Source organism: Schistocerca cancellata, chromosome 6 (assembly GCF_023864275.1).
Source record: "Schistocerca cancellata isolate TAMUIC-IGC-003103 chromosome 6, iqSchCanc2.1, whole genome shotgun sequence".
Lineage (NCBI taxonomy): Eukaryota > Metazoa > Arthropoda > Insecta > Orthoptera > Acrididae > Schistocerca > Schistocerca cancellata.
Genome location: NC_064631.1, coordinates 545909682 through 545934038, shown reverse-complemented (window position 1 = coordinate 545934038; position 24357 = coordinate 545909682). Strand labels below are relative to the sequence as shown.

The following is a 24357-nucleotide window of genomic DNA, read 5'->3' as shown; positions in this document are numbered from 1 at the left end:
TGATTTCTTACTTCAGTTCCATTTATAGAAGACAAATTTTCAGTTTCGGACTTGATAAGAAGGAACCGGCACGTATTTATTGTTCTTATTCTTCATTATAAAATAATTTAATTGGACATGTAAAAAAAATCTCCTCACCAACTGGCGGCGAAACACACACATAAAATAAAGTTATAATTAGGCAAGATTTCGGAGCCTGTGGTTCCTTCTTAAGGCACAAGAGTTTGTAGGGCAAGGAAGAGGGGTGAAGGAAAGGGATTGGAGAGGTCTAGGAAAGGGGTAGATTTCAAGGAAGTCTCCCAGAACTGCAGGTCCGGGGAGACTTACCAGACAGGCTGATTGTTGTGGGCTTTCCCAAAGCCTACCCTTTTTCCTAAACCCCTCCGGTCCTTGTCCTTCACCCCTGTTCCTTCCCCTTCAAACCCTTCTGCCTGAAGAAGGAGCCATAGGCACCAAAAGCTTTCCTAGTTATAACTTTCTTCTATGAATGTGTTCTGCTACCACTTGGTGAATAGATTTTTTATCCATCCTTTTTATCCATCCAATTAAATTATTCTGTCAAAAATTGATTATTCTTTGTTATACTTGACAGTGCAACTTTCATACAGTATACTTCAGCTGATTTTGCTTTATTTTGAGATTATATCGCAGAAGGCAAGGATTCTTCAAATAAATGAAGTACCCCCTTAAACACACAAATCTAAATGTTCTAACTGCATCATAAACCCATCAGCTTTGCCAGAAGTGGTGACACTACTGCCAAAGTTGTACAAAATTATACAGCGCTGACAGCAAGTTGTACTTACACTTACTACATGGAACGTGTATTCTTTGTACAATTTTTCTATGACTAATTATATTAATATTTTTTTCTTTAAAGTTTATTTAATAACACACTTATGAACATTTATCTTGTTTTGGATGTTCTCCCATATTTATGAAGTGTTGTTTTTGGGCCTATTATTGCTCTAAGGAACAATAATAGTTTGCAGTCTCTCTAAATTGGTGGTGAGGAGAGTTATGCAAGACAGATATGTGCAGAGCACATTGCAGCATTTAGCATCTAATACTTTAAATGTATGGAAAAGTATAGATTGGTACTCACCGCAAAGATAACACACTGGGTTGCGGACAGGCACAACGAAAAGACTGTTACACAATCAGCTTTCAGCTGAAGGCTACTTCATAAAAAAAATGCACGTGCGCGCGCGTGCCCACACACACACACACACACACACACACACACACACACACACACACACACACACACCTCATGCACACATCAATATTATCACCAGTATCTTGGACTGGAATGCAACAAGGCTGTGGGCAGGAAGAGTGGGACGGGGACGTAAAAAGCTGAGGAGCAGGGAAGGAAGAGGACAGGTAGGCACATTGAGAGACGGCAGCACACAATGAGGGTGAAAGGGCATGTGAAAAGGGAGGAGGTGATAGGACATAGGTCATGGAAACTGTTGCGTGGAAGGTGTGGGATAGCAAATAACTGTAGGTTGAGGCTGGTGTGATTTCAGGAGTGGAGAATGTATTGTAAGAGTAACTCCCATCTGCACAGTTCAGAAAAGACGGTGGTGGAAGGTAGGATCCCAATGGCCCGGGTTACAATGCAGCCATTGAAATCAATCATGTTATTTTCAGCTGCATGTTGTGCCACAGAGTGGTCTCCCTTGCTCTTGGCCACACTTTGGCAGGCGATCATTCTTCCTGGTGGGGCATCTGCTTGGTAGTCACACCAATATAAAAATCTGTGCAATGATTGCAGCAGAGCTGGTATATGACGTGGCTGCTGTCATAAGTGGCTTGGCCTCTGGTGGGGGGTAAGATCAACCTGTCACAATACTGGAGAAAGACTAGAATGTTGTAGAGGTTTGGTGGGAGATGGAACACCATTTTAGGAAGGGTGGGAAATATCTCGGGTAGAATGTTCCTCATTTCAGAGCATGATGATAGATAATCAAAGCCCTGATGGTGGATGAGGTTCAGCTGCTCTTGAGTCCAGGGTGGTTTTGGGTGACCACAGGGGCACTCCTTTATAGCTGGTTCTTTGGGGTTGGTGGAAATATTGGGGGAGGAGGGGAAGCGTATGAGAGAGCAGTTTGTGGACTAGATCTGGATAATAGTGCCTACCTGCTGACTGATCACTGAATTCCCCCCCCCCCCCCCCCCTCACCTTTTCATATTCTGCCTGTCCCTGTCCCTCATAAACTGCAAAAACACATCTCCGTGATACATGCATCCTAGAACCACCTCTGCTTTGTCCACAAGATACTGCTACTGGGCGAATCCTACTACATACATCAAATATCTGTAACAGATTCCCTTGTTCTCCAGCACCTGGAATAGAACTCCAAACATGGCTTCCATAAGTTACCCAACCTGCTGACATCCTGCTGCTGCCTTTAGGCGCCACTATCCAACCCCTATCTTACCCACAGTGTTCCTCCTTGTTGAGTCCTCATAACACCCAGATCCTGCTTTTCTGACCTTTTCAACTAGCCAAACCCCCCAAAACTCGCTGCCAACACTCTACTGAATCAAAAAGCTGAAACAATCCCTGAACACTGGTGTTAATGTTTACACCAAAATCCTCAGCCCAATAAGTTTTAGTTCTATCCAAAGGCTTCACCTTTAACCCTACACCCAAACTTAATCTGTTCAGTGGAAACACTGCTTTGCCACAAATCCCTCCATCCAAAGCCAACTTAATCCTAACATTGAGCCCTGCCTCTCACAGTTCATACCACCATCTAACAGTGGTTCTCTCCCCACTGCACCTAACCACTCCCTGCCCTGGTCACCTTCCAGAAATCCCTTGCATCGAACTTGGCCTCACCATCCTTCCCCTGGTCCCTTCCTAAGAATGTCAGTCTTTCAGCAGAAGAATGGACAGCAATATACCATCTCAAAACAAATCCTGACCTAATCATCCTACCTGCAGACAAAGGTTCCACCACTATTGTTATAAACAGCAGTGACTGCCTGGTGGAAGGCCTGTGCCAATTATCTGACTACTCCACCTATGAACCCTGTCAGATGATACTATCTCAGAAGTCGAACATAACCTACAATCTCTACTTAAAGCCTTAGGCCCTTCCCAGCACGTCTCCCCTAAATCCATTTCCCTCCTCACCCGTATGATATCCACCTCCTGCATGCTCCCTGAAATCCACAAACCCAAGAATTCTGGATGCCCATTGTAGCTGGCTATTGTGCCCCCAGTGAAAGAATTTTTGCCCTCATTGACCAACATCTCCGACCAACTGCCCAAGATGTAGTCACCTATGTCAAAGATACCAAACACTTCTTATTCACCAACTCTCCACCACCCCCACCCCTTAAACTCCTGAATCCCTACTCATCACTGTTGACATCACTTCCCTATACATCAACAACCATCATGCAAATGGTCTTGCCACAACTGAATACTATCTTCCCCAATGTCTTTCAGACTAAAAACCTACCACCTCATTTCTCATACACCCTACTAACTTTAACCTAACACACAATTACTTCTCCTTTGTAGGCAAGGTATACAAACAAATCCACAGCACAGCCATGGGCACCTGCATGGAACCCACCTATGCCAACCTGTTTGTGTGCCATCTACAGGAAGCCTTCCTAGCCTCTTGAAACCCCAAACCCCTAGTCTGGTTCAGGTTCACTGATTTATCTTTATGATCTGGACTTAAGGTCAAAAGGTCAAGAAACCTATCCTCAATCCTTCACAACCTCAACATCTCCCCGGTCTGCTTCATGTGGTCCTTCTCAATGCAGTGTGCCACCTTCCTGGACATTGAATTATTCCTCTCTTGGCTCCATACACTCTTCTGTCCACATTAACCACACCAACCACCAACAGTACCTGCATTTTGACAGATGCCATCCCTTCCACCACAAAAAATCCCTCCCACACAACCTGGACACCCAGAAAGGGCATATCTTTCCTAATATGCTGAAAGTACCACCAAGCCTTCACAAACAGGCACTATCCCCCAGACCTAGCCCACAAACATATTTCCCATGTCATTTCCCCACACCCCCCCAATCCTCCAATCACCCCCAAGAACCAGCTACAAAGCAGTGCCCCCTTCGTCACCCAGCGCCACCCTGGACTGGTACAACTGAATCACATCCTTTGTCATGTTCTGAATGTCTATGAGATGATGTATTACGTGTGTGTGTGTGTGTGTGTGTGTGTGTGTGTGTGTGTGTGTGTGTGTCTATATATTGTGGACTAGGTCTGGGGGATAGTGACTGTTTGCGAACACCTTGTTGATTCCTTCAGCATATTAAGCAAGGCAGTTTTTGTCACTGCAGCTATGCCCTTTCTGGGTGCCCAGGCCATATGGGAGAGGGTTTTTGGTGTGGAAGGGATGGCATTGTTGAAATGCAGGTACTGCTGTTGGTTGGTGCGGTTAATGTGGGCAGATATGTGCTTAGAGCGACAATATATATATATATATTTAAAAAGAAAGATGATGAGACCCACCAAACAAAAGCGCTGGCAGGTCGATAGACACACAGACAAACACAAACACACACACAAAATCTAGCCCTCGCAACCAATGGTCGCCTCGTCAGGAAAGAGGGAAGGAGAGGGAAAGACAAAAGGATTCGGGCTTCAAGGGAGAGGGCAAGGAGTCACCCCAATCCCGGGAGCGGAAAGACCCACCTTAGGGGGAAAAAAGGAGGGAAAAAAGGACAGGTATACACTCGCACACACACACACACCCATCCCCACATACACAGACACAAGCAGACATGTGTAAAGGCAAAGAGTTTGCCCAAACTCTTTGCCTTTACACATGTCTGCTTGTGTCTGTGTATGTGGGGATGGGTGTGTGTGTGTGTGCGAGTGTATACCTGTCCTTTTTTCCCTCCTTTTTTCCCCCTAAGGTGGGTCTTTCCGCTCCCGGGATTGGGGTGACTCCTTGCCCTCTCCCTTGAAGCCCGAATCCTTTTGTCTTTCCCTCTCCTTCCCTCTTTCCTGACGAGGCGACCATTGGTTGCGAGGGCTAGATTTTGTGTGTGTGTTTGTGTTTGTCTGTGTGTCTATCGACCTGCCAGCGCTTTTGTTTGGTGGGTCTCATCATCTTTCTTTTTAAATATGTTTTTCCCACGTGGAACATATTCAATATATATATATATATACACACACTGAAGCGCCAAAGAAACTGGTGTACGCATGCATATTCAAATACAAAAATATGTAAACAGGCAGAATACGGTGCTGTGGTTGGCAACTCCTGTATAAGGCAACAGGTGACTGGGGCAGTTGTTAGATTGGTTACTGCTGTTACTCTAGCTGTTTATCAAGATATAGGTGAATCTTAATATGATATTATAGTCAGTGCATGAGCGATGGAACATAGCATCTCTGAGGTAGCGATGAACTGGGGATTTTCCCATACTAACCATTTCACAAGTGTACTGTGAAAATCAGGAAATCGTCAAATCTCCAATATCGCTGAGACCGGAAAAAGATCCTGCATGAATGAGTCCGCTGACTGAAGAGAATCATTCAACATGACAGAAGTGCAACCTTTCCGCAAATTGTTGCAGATTTCAATACTGGGCCATCAACAAGCATTGGCATGCAAACCATTCAAAAAAACATCATTGATATGGGCTTTCGGAACCGAAGACCCACTCATGTACCCCTGATTACTGCATAGCACAAAGCTTTAAACCTCGCCTGGGCCCGTCAACACAGACATTGGACAGTTGATGACTGGAAACATGTTGCCTGGTCGGACGAGTCTCATTTCAAATTGTATTGAGTGGATGGACGTGTATGGGTATGGAGACAGCCTCAAGAATCCATGGACCATGCACGTCAACAGGGGAGTTCTCAAGCTGGTGGATGCTCTGTAATGGTGAGGAGCGTGTGCAGTTGGAGTGATATGGGATCCCTGATATGTCTAGATATGATTCTGATGGGTGATATGCACGTAAGCATCCTGTCTCATCACCTGTATCCATTCATGTCCATGGTACATTTTGACATGCTTGGGCAATTCCAGAAAGACAATGCGACACCACACACATCCAGAATTGCTACACAGTGGCTTCTTCTGAGTTCAAACACTTCCACTGGCCACCAAACTCCCCAGACATGAACAGAACATTATTGAGCATAAGCTGGGATGCCTGTGCTGTTCAGAAGAGACCTCCACCCCCTCGTACTCATATTGATTTATGGATAGCCCTGAAAAATTCATGGTGTGAATTCCCTCCAGCACTACTTCAGACATTAGTCGACTCCATGCCACGTTGTGTTGCGGTACTTCTGGGTGCTTGTGGGGGCCCTACACAATTTTAGGCAGGTTGTACCAGTTTCTTTGGCTCTTCAGTGTATATTTAGGCACACACTAGCATCGGGTTTACCAGTTAAAAATACACTTTTTCTCAGGTGAGAATGCATTATACCCTACGTGAAAGTACATTTTTTTCCGTGTTAAGTGCCAATATACTTTCCATCGGATCTGTAAAATGTACCAAGCCTTTAAATGGGGTGGTTTTATACACCGGCGTAGAACTTGCCAGCACTTTAAAAAACAAAACCTAGCAAAAAACGATGTGTTTTTGGAAAGATCTTTGATATGTGGCAACATGTACACTTCACATTTTTGTATTAGGAAAGTCTAAATATGAATTCCACCACATACACCATGGTAGCTTCCAAAGCACCAAACTGCGTTTTCAATGTGCTTTTGTCGGCCAATCATAGCTCAAGTCAAGCAATCTCAGCAGCCATTGACAGCAGACATTCTGAGCATAGGACACATGATGTAGTCATCCAATGGCAATAAGATTGTTCAGTAGCATAAATACAAAAACAGGAAAAGTTAATGGTTTAAATGAAAACACATACAGTACAGCTACAAGAAAAGCTAATCTGTCATGTATAATATTGCTGTTTTTTAAGGTGTGTTTTCCTTTAAGATATGTCAAACACAAATGTACCAGTAAAATTTTAAATTATGGCATAAATGGATGGCCTTCTGGGCCAGAAATTTTTCAAAGCTTCAAGTTTTGAATAAGAGGCAAATGCTATATGATTTAAGAAATTCATCACAAATTCTGAAATGTAAAATAATTCATTTTGCATAAAAGGAAATTTACTTTGAAAGTAATGTTTCTCAAACCGCCATTCGCAATATGTTCCCATGACACTTTCGAAATGTTAACAATCGTGATATCACGCTCACTGAAAGCAGTTTGTTGTTAATAAGTATTGTATAGTCTTTGTACTAAAGCCTTTGACACATTTTGGTGTTGACAGACGCTTGTGCGTGCACTGTGTTTTGTTGTTGTTGTAAATGGTGCCATTTTCCTCTCAAATTTATGTTTTACTGTTGCAGTATTACCCTGCAGTACTGGGATACAGTGAAATTCTTTGGTACAGTGTAATTTTCTACCAGTCCAAATTACAAAAATTTAACTGAAAATTAAAGCAATGAAAAATTCTCAGAATTCTAAAAAATTCCCGCTTTTTTCCAGATGAAAAATTTCCATGTTTTTCTCAAATTTCCCAGTTATCCTGGGGCATACACACTTTGTATCATTATGCCCTGAAAAGAGGAACAAATTACCCAAGGTCTTTCCCATCCCTCCTAAAGTGGTTTTCTGTCATCCACCCAACCTACACAACATCCTCTTTCATCCCTATGGCATTCCCAATTCAAACCCCACATGCAAGACCTACCCCTCCACACTCCCAGTACTTACTATTCCAGTCCTGTCACAAACATATCCTACCACATCAGAGGGAGAGCCACCTGTGAAGGCAACTCTGCTGCCGTAATGCTTGTTTATATTGGTATGACTAACAATCAGGTGTCCACACCAGGATGAACAGCCACCATCAAACTATGGCCAAGAGCAAAACAGACCACCATGTGGCACACCATGTAGCTGAAAATAACATGCTTGATTTCTGTGGTTGCTTCACGAACTGGGACAGCAGGATCCCCCAGTGATAGCAGTTATGTTTGTGTGAGATGTACTTGCTTGTGTGAATGTGTGTGCATGTTCTTTTCTGAAGAAGGCTTTGGCCAAAAGCTAAATGTGTAACATCTTTTTGTTGAGCCTGCCAGCAACTCAATGTGTCATCTTTACGGTGAGTAGCAATCTATACTTTTCCTAATATTGTTGACACCCCAACCTGGACTTTCCATTGATTTACTTTACTTGTAAGTTTTGACAAATAATAACATACATATACATTTACACTTCCACACCACAACAAGTTGTACCTTATACTGTATACACACACCATTTGCAATAATATACTCTTACACTTATATTTGCATGAATGTCTACAATAAAAAACTATTATTTCAATACACTAGTTCTATTTGTGTGTTTCTTAAGAGTATTCATTCAGATATTGCTTTTAATTCTGTGAGGAAACTTTAACATTAGAGAGTGAGTGAATGAACTTTAGATGATGGATAGAAGTCTAACTGATTACATAGGCATTAGTACGACACTGAAAAATCCTAGGAGGACTGCAAACAATGAAGTAAGTAGGGATAGTCACATACAGTAGAGTGGATGTACTGAAAGGAATATGGGTACATAATAAAGTTGGGTATCACTGTGACTGCAAATAAATTTAATTCATGAGTGATTCAGTCAACACCACTGCATTGCATTGTTAAATCAGTTACTACCCTGGGCTTATAGTATTTGCAAAGCAGAAGGAACTCTCCATTAAAGAGCATATGACATGAGACAGAAACATATTTTAATTCTGTTCATGTGAAGTGAAATCTTGACAGTTTAATTCTATTTAACAAACCAATAACAACAACAATAAGGCATTCCACAGCACTTATCATTTTCAAAATGAAAACAGTGTGGTTAGATACAATTTTTTGTTCAGAAAAGCTAATTACATCAGTTGAAGAGATGATTTAACAGAGATTTAATATTTATTTCACTTGTAATACTTACAACGCCTAGGCTTTCCTTTTTGTTGAGCCGCAATTCCCTCAACATCTGGTTACGTTGCTCCATCATTAATGTTCGTTCATAAGTGTAGGCCGATATATCACTGTCCACCTAAAATCAGATAAATGAATGTAAGCAAAATGTTGCATAAAAGGTATGATTTATTAGAAATATTTGTTGCACAAAGTGGAATGTACCCTCCGAAAATATTCTTTCAAATAACTGTGAGTTGTGTCTGTAATTTAAAAAAAAGGGAGGCTTTGAGAATAATTTCTTCAGGTCAGAGAATGAGAGGTTGAAGTAGACATGGCCAAACAGAAAGTTTGTGCCAAACATAGATACTCAGTGTCTGTTACTTAATCAGAAGGTGGCAGTATTCTTATATAATTTGGGATTATTACTCAGGTAATGAAATAGCTGAAGGGCTGCTAAGACCTGACAGAATTTAGCTATCCAAATAAAGAAAATAAAATTCTGGCATCTAAACAGCAGTAAGTATATGAGAAAAAATGGTACAATGTCATGTTTAGAGTAAATCATGTCAAAAAGTTAAGATACTGAAAAATAAATCAGAATGAGGAAAACATAAAATATGCAAAACTATTACTATTTTAGTGAGGTGAAGCCCTTGAAAAGACTTAGTAAGGCGTTATAAATTAAAACAGCTACATCCTCAACTGTAAGCTAGATCTTTAGATCAAAGAAGCTTGCTGGGTGTTCCACAGCAGCTGAACTATATAAACCCTCCTAATTCTAAATCTGATCTAAGCCATGGAAGGGTGTACTTAACTTTGCTTTATGGAGCTACAGATATAATGGTAAGCAAACATGGTAAGTACTTAAGTTGAAGAAGAAGAAGAAGAAGAAGAAAAAGAAGAAGAGAGTGTTTGGTAGAGGGAGTAAATGACAACTGATCTCAGTTTGCAACAGTTGATACAGACACATTAAGATACAATCTTTCCACATGCAGAAGAAACATTTTTCTTGCAGTAGACAGTCCAATTTGTGCAAAGTACTAACTAAGGTCAGTGGACTGGAAGGATGAACTTGTTCAAAACTGGGCTCCATACTCAGGATTTAAACTTGTTTGCTGTTCATTCACATTAAGACGTGGCTTTAGCTGTCTGAGGAAAAAATATCAGCGATTGCTTGAAGAGTGTCTACATCATACTACAAAGAAAACAAATATTTATGAATAAGTCTGCAGTTCACATAACTAATAAATATCTTAATTAGCCACATACAAACAGATGTAATGTTTGCGATGAAACATTGCAAAATCTTATGATATGTAGCTATGATTCAGTATGTTGTAAGCATTTGTAAGGGATGAAGCAACAGGAGAATTATTACTGTTCAATAAAAGAACAAATTATAATGGGTCAGAGGACTGCAACTTAGCGAAAAGAGTACTGAGCACTGCGCGTGTTCAAAGTACTGTCATGTTTTATGTCAACACAAATAGATTATAAACTATCTGCAAAACTGTAGAATGAAGAATACAGTTGATAGCCAAAACAAGTGCAATGTCTGAAAACTTCTACATTCCATTAGGTGCAGTGCTGTGGAGCAGCTAACAGCTAATACAACAGTGATGAATTTGACAGAAAAACAATTTGATTATTACAGATACAATTACTTACTATCTATCTCAACAGGAATACTGTGTCCCATGAAGATTCACCAGAAAGGTCAGTCCACATGATTCAAAGACCACCTTAATGGCCTATACTCCTAGGATATGTGTGCACATGTTTGGAGTCAATACATAAGGATATGAATTGATTGCATATAGTGTTTTATTACAGCACTGGGCCCTCCATTATATCTAATAGAGTACACAAATAGTTTCTAGTATCATGATTTAATTGTGCAGTACCCAGATCTATTGCTCTCTCTCCCTCTCTCTCTATCTCCCCTTTTGCTGTTCTTTTCTTCCCAAGATGATAAAGGAATTTTTCAAGATAATGCAGGCCTCAAACCAAATTATCTAAATTCCACTGCTGTTGTATGGAAAGTGAAAGAAAAATCCACGTGGTATTAACAGATGGACTTATTCAACGCTTAATTGTAAAACACATAAAAGCTGTAAAGTAGTTACCATTTCGACAACTTCCACCTCAGCTTCTATCCTAAGATGATATAAAAACATCTTAAGATCTTTCTTCATTTGAATTGAATTGTCTTCCATTTGTGCCACTGTGAAGATGCGCATTTTGCAGTTTTTCCAGGTGCGGTGTTGTTTAAGAAGGAACGGTAGTAGCATCAGAAGGCCACCGTCATGCACAATCCACCATATATCAATGTTTCCAACAACCTGAAATCATAAATATCATCATCTGATACATTGGTTCAGCTATTTTGAACAATAGGGCACTGGTATTGCAAAACACTCTTTTCACAAATTTATCAACTTATGTCAACGCTGATATTGTTTACTTGACATAGACTATGTGATCAAAAGTATCCAGCAAAAGTTTTCTATAGGTCAGGTCTCTGTGCAGGCCAGTCCATTATTGTGATTGACATGAACCCACTCCGCCACAGGCCAAGCATTATGAATAGATGCTCAATCGTTTTGAAAGATGCAATCGCTGTCCCCAAATTGCTCCTCAACAGTGGGAAGCGAGAAGGGGCTTACAATATCAATATAGGCTTGTGCTGTGATAGTGCCACGCAAAACAAAGACGTGCAAGCCCCTCCATGAAAAACATGACCACACCATAACACCACCACCTCCGAATTTTACTGTTGGCACTACACACGCTGGCAGATGACATTCACTGGGCGTCCACCAAACCCACACCCTGCCATCGGATCACCACTTTGTGTACCATGATTCATCACCTCCACACAACATTTTTCCACTGTTCAATTGTCCAATATTTACCCTCCTTACACCAAGTGAGGTGTCGTTTGGCATTTACCAGCATGATGTGTGGCTTATGAGCAGCCGCTTGACCAGGAAATCCATGTTTTCTCACCTCCCACCTAACGGTCATAGCACTTGCAGTAGATCCTGATGCAGTTTGGAATTAATGTTTGATGGTCTGGATAGATGTCAGCCTATTAAACATTTTGACCCTCTTCAACTGTCGGCAGTCAACAGACGAGGCTGGCCTGTACGTTTTTGTGCTGTATATTATCCCTTCACATTTCCAGTTCACTATCACATTGGAAACAGTGGACCTAGGGATGTTTAGGAGTGTGTAAATCTCATGTACAGACATATGATGCAATCACCTGACCACGTTTGAAGTCCATGAGTTCCATGGAGCACCCCATTCTGCTCTCTCACAAGGTCTAATGACTACTGAGGTCGCTGATATGGAGTACCTGGCAGTAGGTGGCAGCACGCTGCACCTATATGTTTTGGGGGGAGTCCGGATACTTTTGATCACATAGTGTACAAACTTTACAGACTGAGTGTATAAAGCATCTGACATTAGATTAACACAGAGAATTACTTCAGATCAAGATTAAGATGGAAGTCTGCATTTTATAAATGTTAATCCAAGATTATATCATCAAGAAGTATCATCAATTTCGAATGGTGAAAATTCACAGATCAGAGTTTGGTTCAAATGTGTCAGTTTAGAATGCAGTGTCCGGCATTGGAAACCAACATTTTTGTTTTGTGTAAATACAAACTGAAATGATAAAGAAGTTAGTATTAACACATACAACGAATATGTGACTAAGACATTCCCACACTGCTCAAGTTCAAAATACGTTTCTTAGTTTGTAAGGTTAGGTTAAGGAAATTAAAGAGTGCAGATAATGACTGAGCTCATAATAATTCTTGGAGATGTTGCATAAGATAGGTTTAGTTTAAAGGCATGTTACAGACATTGAATGGCATAGTAAGAAAGGAAACTTTGAAATATTTACCATGAACAGTTAACTATGTTTATTTTGACAGCAGCCGAGACTGATTTAACATCTTTTATAAATGTGCTTTCTCAGCTCGAGTAGAAGTAATTATGAACTGTGTATTAATTTTTTAACTATTGAACACGTGCATAAACTGATATGACAACTGCACATGTATTGATGAATGAATAGTAAGCAAGCATAAGTAAGACATTTAGCAAATGTTTTTCGGGGCTTGTTCATATTATTGTTACAGTGGCTCACAGGCTGCATTCTGGCACACAGTGCAGATGGTCTCAAGGTCAAATCCACACCAGTTCTCAGAACTTTTCTCCATTATGATACTACTTTTTCTACTGTCTTAATCACATAAATAATTATAACAACAATATGCTTTGAAACTATACTATACTTTGTTTTCCAAGCTTTCTGTGTTATGTGATGGGCAGAATTTTGTGTGCTTATGTGATGTGAATCATTTTCTTTCATGTACTCTACAGATATATTCTTATTCTGATGTGTCTACTGACAACAACAAAAGACAAACCCATTTTTTAAATTAAATGAAAAATCTTTTAAGCTGAGGTTTCGCTTGAACAAAAATACTGTGCAGCAGTTAGAACTAAGGTTGAGAGCACAGAACACAGAGAGTATACCAAGCAAAAGAAACAAGACACTCATCCAATGCACATGCTAATTTTAAAATTAAGATTTTTTTTCCACAGGAAACTTTCAAATGTTGGTTGGCAATTTGTTTAGAACATATGTAGCAACACTTGCAGAGAGGTCCACAAGGTATCAGCCTGCATTACATCACTGAAGAAAGAATTCATCAAAATGCCAGAGAGAGAAAAGACATGGAAAAAAGAGTGTGATTTTTATCAAGTACTGTTAGCATGCTTTCCTGGTGATTTAGGTAGTATTGACTATACCCATATCCCCATGTAATCTCCTGATTGTGAAAGTGCAGATATATTTAGGAATTGTCACAGATAGTTTACATTCAATGTACAAACAGCCTGAGATACTAAGCTTAATCAGAGCATATTAAATGTGCACAAGACACTGTATAGAACTTCATGACAAAAATATGTTTATGAAGAAATTCCAGTAACAAAGGAAAATTAAGCTAGCACAAGCCACAATGCAATGAGTGTGGAACTTATTAATAATGAAATAATCCAGGATGAAATAATGGCAATATTATGAAAAGGATAGATTGGAACTCACTGTACAGTGGAGATGCTGAGTTGCAGACAGGCACAACAAGAAGACTGCTAAACAAGTGAGCTTTCGACTGAAAGGCCTTTTGGCTGAAAGCTTACTTGTTTAATAGTTTTTTTGTTGTGCCTGATTGTGACTTAATATCTCTGCTATATGGTGGGTAGCACTTATTAATTATGTATTTATATAAAAAGAATTATGTCTTTTTTCTTGTTGGCCATAGTAACTTCATCAATTTTTTTGAATTCTGTCAGATTAGATTAGATTAGATTTACTTTCATTCCAATTGATCCGTAGTGAGGAGGTCCTCCAGGATGTGGAACATGTCAGAAAAACAACAATACATGACAAATATTTACAACTAAAACAAATAAGCTAATGTACCATTCCACAGGTCCCAAGTAGAATGATCGTCATTTTTTAATGAACACTAAGAGTCATTTTACAAATACTAATGCACTGAATTTAAAATAAAAAAGTTTTTTATTTATTTATAAGGTAATAAACATGTAATACAACTACTGTAATACTTATTTACAATAAACACATTACTGCACTGAAATGGTGCAGAAGTTAGATTATACTTACACACACACACACACACACACACACACACACACACACACACACACACACACACAAATTTTCAGTGAACACATTACTGCACTGAAATTGTGCAGAAGTTATGTTGTACTTATATACAAATCAGTTGGTTTTACTAAGAAATTCATCAATGGAGTAGAAGGAGTTGGCCACCAATAAATCCTTTAGGCTTCTCTTAAACTGAATTTCATTGGTTGTTAAGCTTTTTATGGCTGCTGGCAAGTTATTGAAAATGTGTGTTCCTGAATAATGCACACCTTTTTGTACAAGACTAAGTGACTTTAAATCCTTGTGAAGATTATTCTTATTTCTAGTATTGATTCCATGAATTGAGCTGTTGGTTTGAAAAAGTGATATATTTTTAATGACAAATTTCATTAAGGAATAAATATATTGGGAAGCTGTAGTTAGTATCCCTAGTTCCCTAAACAGGCTTCTGCAGGATGTTCTTGAGTTCACACCACATATAATTCTTACTGCACGTTTTTGTGCCCGGAAAACTTTAGCTTGGCTTGATGAATTACCCCAAAAAATAATCCCATATGACATTATGGAATGAAAGTAAGCATAGTATGCCAGCTTTTTCATTTTTATATCCCCTATGTCTGACAAAATTCGCATTGCAAACAGAGATTTGTTAAGACGCTTCAGCAGTTCTGTGGTGTGCTCCTCCCAGTTGAATTTATTATCAAGCTGTAATCCCAAGAATTTAACACTGTCCACTTCTTCTATCTTGTTGTCATCGTATGTTAGACATATACTTTTGGGACACCCCTTACAAGTTCTGAACTGCATGTAGTGTGTTTTTTCAAAGTTTAGTGACAAAGAATTGGCTAGGAACCAGTGATTAATGTCCACAAATATTTTATTGGCTGATCTTTCTAAGACTACACTTGATTTGCTATTTATTGCAATGTTTGTGTCATCGGCAAACAAAACAAACTTGGCATCTGGTAATGTTACTGTTGAAAGGTCATTGATATACACAAGAAAAAGTAAGGGCCCCAAAATGGAACCTTGTGGGACCCCACATGTAATTAGTTCCCAGTTGGATGATGCCTGGTAGCTTGATACATGTCTCTTTCCTAATAACACCCTTTGTTTCCTGCCAGAGATATAAGATTTGAACCATTTTGCAGCATTTCCTGTTATAATATTCTAGTTTACTTAAAAGGATATTGTGATTTACACAGTCAAATGCCTTTGACAGATCACAAAATATACCAGTTGCCTGCAATTTTTTGTCTAATGAATTAAGCACATTTTCACTGTAAGTATAGATAGCCTTCCCAATATCAGAACCTTTTAGAAATCCAAACTGTGACTTTGACAGTATGTTATTCGAGATAAGATGGTTATAAAGACGACTGAACATTACTTTTTCGAAAATTTTTGAGAATGCTGGCAACAGTGAAATTGGACGGAAATTTGATGCTATTTCTTTATCTCCCTTCTTAAACAGTGGCTTAACTTCAGCATATTTCAGCCATTCAGGAAATATTCCACTGATAAACGACTGGTTACACAGATAGCTTAATATGTTACTTAGCTCAGAATCACATTCTTTAATTAACTTTATTGATATTTCATCATACCCACTAGATGTTTTTGATTTTAAAGATTTTATGATGGACATTATTTCTGTTGGGGTAGTGAGGGTCAAATTCATATTATGGAAGTTACTTGAAATGTCTGGTCTAAGGTAATCCATAGCAGCATCTACCGAACCTGACAACCCCATCTTTTCAGTAACAGTTATAAAATGTTTGTTAAACAGTTCTGCAACACTATACACATCTGTCACCAATGTATCATTTACTCTTAATGCTATTTGTTCCTCTTCATGTCTGGCTCTACCGGTCTCCTCCTTCACTATATCCCATATTGTCTTTATTTTGTTATCTGATATGACTATCTTTTCCTTGTAATATATTTGCTTTGACATCCGTATTACAGTCTTTAATATTTTGCAGTATTTCTTATAATGTGTTATAGCATCAACACTGGAAATGTTTCCGATTGACAGATACAGTTTTCTTTTTGTTTTACAAGATACCCCTATTCCTTGAGTAATCAATGGCTTCTTTGTAGACTTTGCTCTAACCTTGGTAAGTTTTGGGGGAAAGCAGTGTTCGAATAAGGTAAGCACTTTATTAGCAAAAATGTTATATTTTTCATTCATGCCATGAGCACTGTAAACATCAGTCCAGTGAATGTCTCTGAGGAGTGTCCTAAAATAATCAATTTTTGGCTTACTGATTACCCTCTTGAGCTCAGATTTAACATATTTTATATCCTGTTCAGTATTAACATTTAACAGAAGGAACTGCATGTCATGGTCTGAGAGGCCATTGACTATTGGTTTTGTAATATAATTTTGTTCATTGGACTTTTCTATAAATATATTATCAATGGCTGTTTGTGAGCAAGTGGCTACCCTAGTGGGGAACTTTACTGTGGGAATTAAGTTGAATGATAGTGTTACTAACTCAAATAAGTTCTTATTGGGAGAGTCTTTAAGGAAATCTACATTGAAATCACCAGCAACCACTATTTCTTTGTTTTTGGTTGTTAAATGGGCCAGTACAGCTTCAAGGTGGTTTACAAACAGATTAAACTTACCTGCAGGTGCTCGATATACACTTAATATTATGAACGATTTTTTGTGAAAATCTAATTCTGTTGCACATGCTTCCATATGCTGTTCTAGGCAAAATTTATGAATGTCTATGTTCTTAAATTTATGACAGTTCCTGGTGAATGTGGCAACTCCTCCTTTCTCCATTTCTGATCTACAAAAGTGAGATGCTAACCTAAACCCTGTAACACTTAAAAGTTCTATACCAGTGGTCACATGATGTTCAGAGAGGCAGATTATGTCAGCTGTGTTTGAAGACTCTAATTCATCTATGCAGATAGTTAATTCATTAATTTTATTTCTCAGTCCTCGAATATTTTGATGCAATAAAGATAGCTGACATTTCACATTGACTGAGTTAAAATTGGGTGGAGTTAAAATATCTGCTGACAGTTGAAAATTCTTAGCCAATGGCTGTTTATGCTGATGTAATAAGTTGGAATTATGTTTTTTGATTTCTTTCTCAAACTGAAGGTTTGTCTCAGTTCTAACCTCTCTTAAAATTTGCTTTCTTTCTGTCCTCCCTACCCTAAAAAAGGGTCTTTTCTGAATCCTATAACCACTGGTATTTTACCACTCATGACAGTGCCTCCCCCCTTTAACTTTCCTGCTATTTCCCCAGCCAATTTACCCTTCCCCTTCCGGTTGAGGTGAAGGCCATGCCTAGTATAATCCCACCTACTGAGAGAATCAACATGAACCACACCAATGTGTGACCCCTACCCGACATGAGCAACCGTTCCAGCTCCAAATTAACTCTCTTGACAGAAGAGTTCAAATGAGGTCGGTCATGGTACCCAAGAACAGATACAAACTCAACACTAGTATGCTTCGATGCTGATGCAATCTTCGCCAGGTCACACTCTATACTGTACCCAGGATCTCTGTCAATACTGTTACCTGCCCCACCCACTATAACCACGGTGTCTTCCTTAGTGAAATCTTTGCAAAGTGATCCTAAATCCTCTGTCACCTGCTCCAGACCAGCACTAGGTTTAAAAAAATTGGTGACCTGGTATTCTGATCCTAGTTCATCCTGCAAAAGTTGGCCAACACCTCTTCCATGGGAACTACCTAACAACAACACTTTCTTTCTCTTTACTGATTTCCCTACATTCTTACTTTTCAATTTGCTGCTGAAAGCTTGTTGTGCCCTGTCTACATCTGCAACTGCTTGAGGCTCACCAGCTTCTAACTGAAGCAACAGGTCAAATCTATTTTCCACATTCACCATAAAGCTGTCAGACAAAGTTCTAGGCCTGTTCCTCCTGTTGCCTGTTGCCACTTCCCACCTCTCTTTACCCTTCTCCCTCCTTAACCTGTCAAGATCTCCCCTGGCCTTGTCTAACTCAGCCTGAAGGGCGGCAATTTTCCCCTCCTGTTCCAGTATCTTCCTATCTCTACTACAAATCTTTATGGTGGTCCAATACAATTTCCAGCAACAATTTTTATTTATTAATTTTTTATTTGTCAATAAGTCTGAAGACCACTCCTTTTTCTGTTTACTTTCCTCAGTCTTTATACCACAATACATTCAATTATAAATACTGTGTATCTTTGGTGTACTATTAATGTTTGTATTCAAAGAGTGATGATTGTGTCAACAGCCAATTTCATTGGTGTAGCCTAACATGTTTCATGTTAACTTAAATCAACATGAATCTCCTTCAGAGGATCCAAGTTTAGTGTTGTAAAACTTGGCATAGTCCTGAACAGATGTCTGTTTCTCAAGTTCTGTAAAAATTGACCTCCAGTCAGCGACGTTTACACAATCGGCCCAGAAAAATCTATGTTGTTTTTAATGTGTGAGTATGAACCAAAAATAAAGGAATATCCCCCAAATAAATTAATGACAAAAAGCGTAGTCTCTTCAGAGCAGTATTGCTAATATTTGCTGAGTTCTTTACAAATAATTCTCTGCATGCCCCTGTTGTTCTCCCCCTCTCTTTCCCACCATTCTACCCCCCCCCCCCCCCCTCCACACATTTCATAGTCTGAGTAATAATAATAAAAATTTTATTGTCATTTGGCTGATTACAGCAATAGACAAAGTCAAGAGCGTATATTTCTACATAAACTACTATATAAATGTAAATTGGTTTACATAAAATAGGTAAACGTTAGCATACAGGATTTTCACCTTCAAAAAATTCATCAATGGTGTAAAACAGATTGTTCACTAGTAGCTTGTATAATTTAGTTTGAAAAATATTTACAGGCAGTTCTTTAAAGTCAGCACTTAGTCTGTTAAACATCCTTAGTCCAAGAACTAGGTACGAGTTCTGCAATTTTGATAATAAATATGATATAGCACGTCTACTGATGTTCTGTTTCTAGTAATACGGCTATGAATATCACTTCTCAAAACAAAATTAGAGACATTGTTTCTAATGTACAATAAAACATTGTACATGAATTAGTTTAAAACAGTAAAGCACTACAATTTAATAAACAGAGGTTTACAATGTCCTGTTTTATCAGAATCCATTATTATCCTTATTACTTTCTTCTGTAAAAGTAAAATGTCATTTACATGACAGCTACTACCCACAGTAATTTTCCATAAGAGATTATGCTTTGGAGGAAGACATAACATGCTGATCTCACATTGTCATTGGGAACATGTCTTTTTAAATTTCTAATTAGATAAATAACTCTTGAAAGCCTAGCCAATATATTTTTAATGTGTGGTTCCCATGTCAATTTATCGTCAATAGTAACACCTATAAATTTAACAGTTTCTAATTCTTGGTAGTTAGGAATCTCTTTGAGGCTAAAGTAAAGTGTTGGGGTTTTGTTTTCATTTAGTAAGAAGCCATTAGCTTTGAATCATAACGAGTACTGAGCAAGGGTATTTTAGGTCAGTGTTTCCAGTGTACCTAGATCAGAGCTTTTATGTAGAAAAGTTGTGTCATCAGCATACAATATTGTGTGAGATTTTATGAATAAGGGCAGGTCATTAATCATTATTATAAACACTAAAGGTCCAAGCACTGACCCTTGAGGCACTCCTTGCCTAATATTAACTAAATTTGATTTCTCCCAACCAATGCACACAACTTTTTGAGGTTCCTCTCGAAAAGACCTGAACATATTTATAATGTTGTCATCAAAACCACAGTGGACTAACTTATTCAGCACAGTGTCATGCTCTACCCAGTCAAAGGCTCTGCTCAGGTCACAAAATGTAGCCTGGGCACATCTAGGACTAACTTTACGAGGGGAGTCCATTGCATCCATTGTGGATTTACCTTTCCTAAACCCAAACTGTTTATCACTAATTACATTTACTTTATCCAAGTAGACACTAACTTGCACATACATAATTGTTTCTAAAATTTTCGAAAAAACTGGCGTTATGGATATAGGTCTGTTACTAGATGGGCAGTTCTTTTCCCGTTTTTTATACAAGGGCAGAACTCTAGAAATTTTTAGTATGTCGGGGAACTTTCTTTCAACTAGGCATTTGTTAACACAAAAAGTTAAAGGATGAGCTTGGGTACAAAGTATTGGATGATTACACACTACTAAGTTGCTACTGCAGGATTTTAAGTTTCTAGGTAGTTTTTCTATTTTGTTTCTCAGCAATTGGAACATTCATTACTTAATGAAGAATGCATGCAGTAATTTGATAGGTAACTGATACGAATATGAACTTCAGAACGCAGAAGGAAAAATGATAACAATCCACTTAAGCTCATGAATTAGTAAGAAATGTTCTCACTAATGTTGTAGTAATTCAAATAATGAAACCATGACTTCAGAATAAAAAAGCAGACGTGTTAATGAACAATTAAGTTCCCCAGTACTTGTGAGTCACTTTTACAGAAATTCCATAAAACCAAAGGAATGGATGGATCTAGTGATGAAATTCTAAGGGATAACACAGTCACAGCCTGTATTTTATATGAATGTCAACCTCCCACTATAAGTGAAGTAAAAGAAGGTAAAGCCCCCCTCAAAGCAAAGTTTGGTTTGAACACCACAGTGCTTCAGCAGACATGGCGCTGTTGGCCATGGTATGCCATTGCCTCCTTTTAACCTATGGACTACCTGTCCCAGACAGAGAAGGAACTACAGTGTAATGTGGGCTCAGGTCCACAGTATGCTTGGTGTTTATCACATTAAGAAATTATTTTCAGAGGTGAAAAATGTAAAAATCCTAGGACCAACTTGGGACTGAACCCTAGGTTCTCGTATGTGTAGTCTGACACTTATCCACTCAGCCACATACCAATTTACATACACAATAATAATGATAATAATATGTCCCAGGAAACAACCAGGGAGGGGTCCTTGTGGCCCTGGGATAATGGGAGTGCAATGTGTCATTGCTAGCTATGGGCAACATTAATTTATTGGATTAAGCACAATAGGATCGAACTAGCCTCTTCCACTCCACCATAGAACAAATGGAATTGGGGAGAGACTCACAGAACTTTGCAAGACTGATATAATTCTGAAATCAATGACCTTCACACACTTTCTCACAAAACAGAAAACTTGGATGACCCCAGACCCCACTCTTGGTGAGTTCCAACTAGATCCAGTGGCAGACACAGAAAATCCTCAAGAAGAGGGCACTAAAGATATCTTGAGCTACCTTTACTTTTACCATAATAAAAAATAATCGAGGCACATGCAAAGCTTAAAAAAGTTTTATTTAAACTAATTATACACATATAGAAGACAATGCCATCTTATGATATAAAAAAGTTACAATTGTGGTTCTCTTCCTTATATATTGAATTCTATTCTTCCTGGAAAACTGGTTAATTACATCATCAATAGGACAGTCAATGTCGGGGTAAGTGTTCAACAGAGCTAAGCCATTAAGTCGATCCTCCTTCATTATCAATCTCAGCCATGTCTTTGTACGCCACATTGTTGGAAAACTTCTTTCTACTAGAGCGCTAGATGCAGGTAGACAAGCAAATATTTTGTGCAGCGTGTGAAAAGTAGGATAGTCAGATCTACGACAAACAGACAACACTTGCATAACAGAATCATGATCATTAAGGGTGTTTATGCCCGTTTGCTTGTATTGAAGAATTTCTACCTTTAAAATACAATGACGTGTACGTGAATGCTACATAGGGAAGTACAACTGCTCAATAACTCAATTCAGTTGAGTCGACTGACAAAAGAAATGAACGAATAGTGTGTGGGCTGAATGGCGGGGGCGGCAATGCAGGCGGCGACGCAAGGGGGGATGCTCTCCCCCCTCCACACACACACACCATATGTGTACGCCACTGACTAGATCATGTGGCTATAATAAAGGAATAATAATTGGAGATCCAGAACCTCAAAGCTTTAAGAACTTTAACCTTAACTCAGATCACTATCTCTAAAAGATCAAGGTTAGACTTCTTCCGTGGGGCACAAGGAGTGCCCAAGGAGAAACTGGCACAAAGAGGCTCAGATATAGTGAAGAGTTCACCCAGAAGAATTGGAACCAACTGTAAGATGCACTAGTTCATGCTGCTAACAATGCATCCTCACCAACAAAACTGAAGAGAGACCCACGGTGGACATGTGAATGTCCAGCACATGCCAAACAGCTTGTGTGAAAGAAATTAAACTCACAGAAGAATGAAGATAGCTGGAAAGTCTACACTTCAAAGGCCCCAATTGTAAAGATGAGAACAATAATAAGGATAATTGTCATATCCTGGTAAATTATTTTGAGTTCTTCATCAACTGTGAGGCTCCAAAATCAATTTTCAACTGTGAAAACAGCACAACTATACATCTAGATTCAGCACTCCCTACACAAGAAGAACTTAAACATATCAATTTACTAAAGACCAAAAAGGCACTGGGTAAAATTGGAAAGAATGCAGGGAACAAGGCTGCCAATAAACTAACTGCAATATTTGGCAATAATGAACGATAGAATGGACATAACAATAATGATGCCATCTCTCTTCTTTTAATAACCTGCATGATTCTTTTCAAAGTGCTTCAGGCTAGCACAGGAAAACAGTTGGACTAATAGATGGGTGAATACGAATGAGAGTTCAGGAAAGGTTTTTCATGTGTCGGACTATGAATCTTAAATGTGCTCTCTTATATAAAACATGTAAGTATGGAACTTGTGGTGCCCTCTGTAGATTTAAGGGGCTTATGACTGAACTGACTGAATAACTTCTCTCAAAATTCTTAAAAAATTGGTTTTTTAACAAAACTAGGGCTGTTACGGCAGATTATTACTGAGATTACTTCCAAAATGAAATTCTATGGGAGTGATTTTAAATGCGTTTGAAATTAGGTTGGAAGTCAGGCAAAGGGATGGACTTTCATCTTGACATTTCAACTGCATACTTGATAAAGTGATCTGCAAGTGGCAAAAAAGAATGAGTGAGAAAGGTGCTTCAAAAGGGAGTCACTCTTTCCCTATAGAAATATTAATTTGACAGTTGACTGCCTGGCCCTTGAAGGTCACCTCGCAGCATTTTTTTATTCGCTACACATAGTTTCAGAACAAAATAAATCAAATGAAGACACAAGCAGCAAAGGCAGTATTCTAAATCTGCTTTGAGAAAACTGAATTTGTTACAAACACCAAGTCACCACACAGAGTACTAGAGGTACACGAAGGAGAAATTATATTGACATGGAATTTTACGATATTGAGGAGCATGGGTAGCTCTGAACACATCCAAGAAAGAAGCCTTTGCATCTTGGATCAGAAAAATGGAAAAAGCATATCAACTAACTAAAAGTTTTTATAAGAAGAAGTCAATAACAGTTAACACCAAGATACAACATTACTGCACAGTAACATGACCTAAGGCCTCATATGCAGCAAAATCCCTTTCTATGAACAGAAAAGGTCTGATCAAGAAATCAGGGAGAAAAAAAATGAAAGTCAGATCTTGAAGAAAATCATAGACCAGAACAAAGAAAGTAGTGAATTCAGGAAATGACACAACCATGAATTCTACACACATTCACAGAAACCATTCACAGGAAAAAGAATTTTTTATGTCCACACTACCCATATGAGTCCTACAAGAGTAAGTAATCAGGTCTTTTGT

At 38.8% G+C, this 24357-nt stretch overlaps 1 protein-coding gene across 1 annotated transcript in view; it reads right to left on the bottom strand.

Annotated features, from left to right (window-relative positions):
• The window catches only part of LOC126088416 (solute carrier family 12 member 4), a 233094-nt gene that overhangs the window by 46380 nt on the left and 162357 nt on the right, over positions 1-24357 (bottom strand). Inside the window, exons 15-16 of the mRNA XM_049906556.1 lie at positions 11078-11293; positions 8980-9087 (exon numbers count right to left, since the gene is read on the bottom strand). Coding sequence (XP_049762513.1) covers positions 8980-9087; positions 11078-11293 — 324 coding nt within the window. The remainder of the gene's footprint in view (positions 1-8979; positions 9088-11077; positions 11294-24357) is intronic.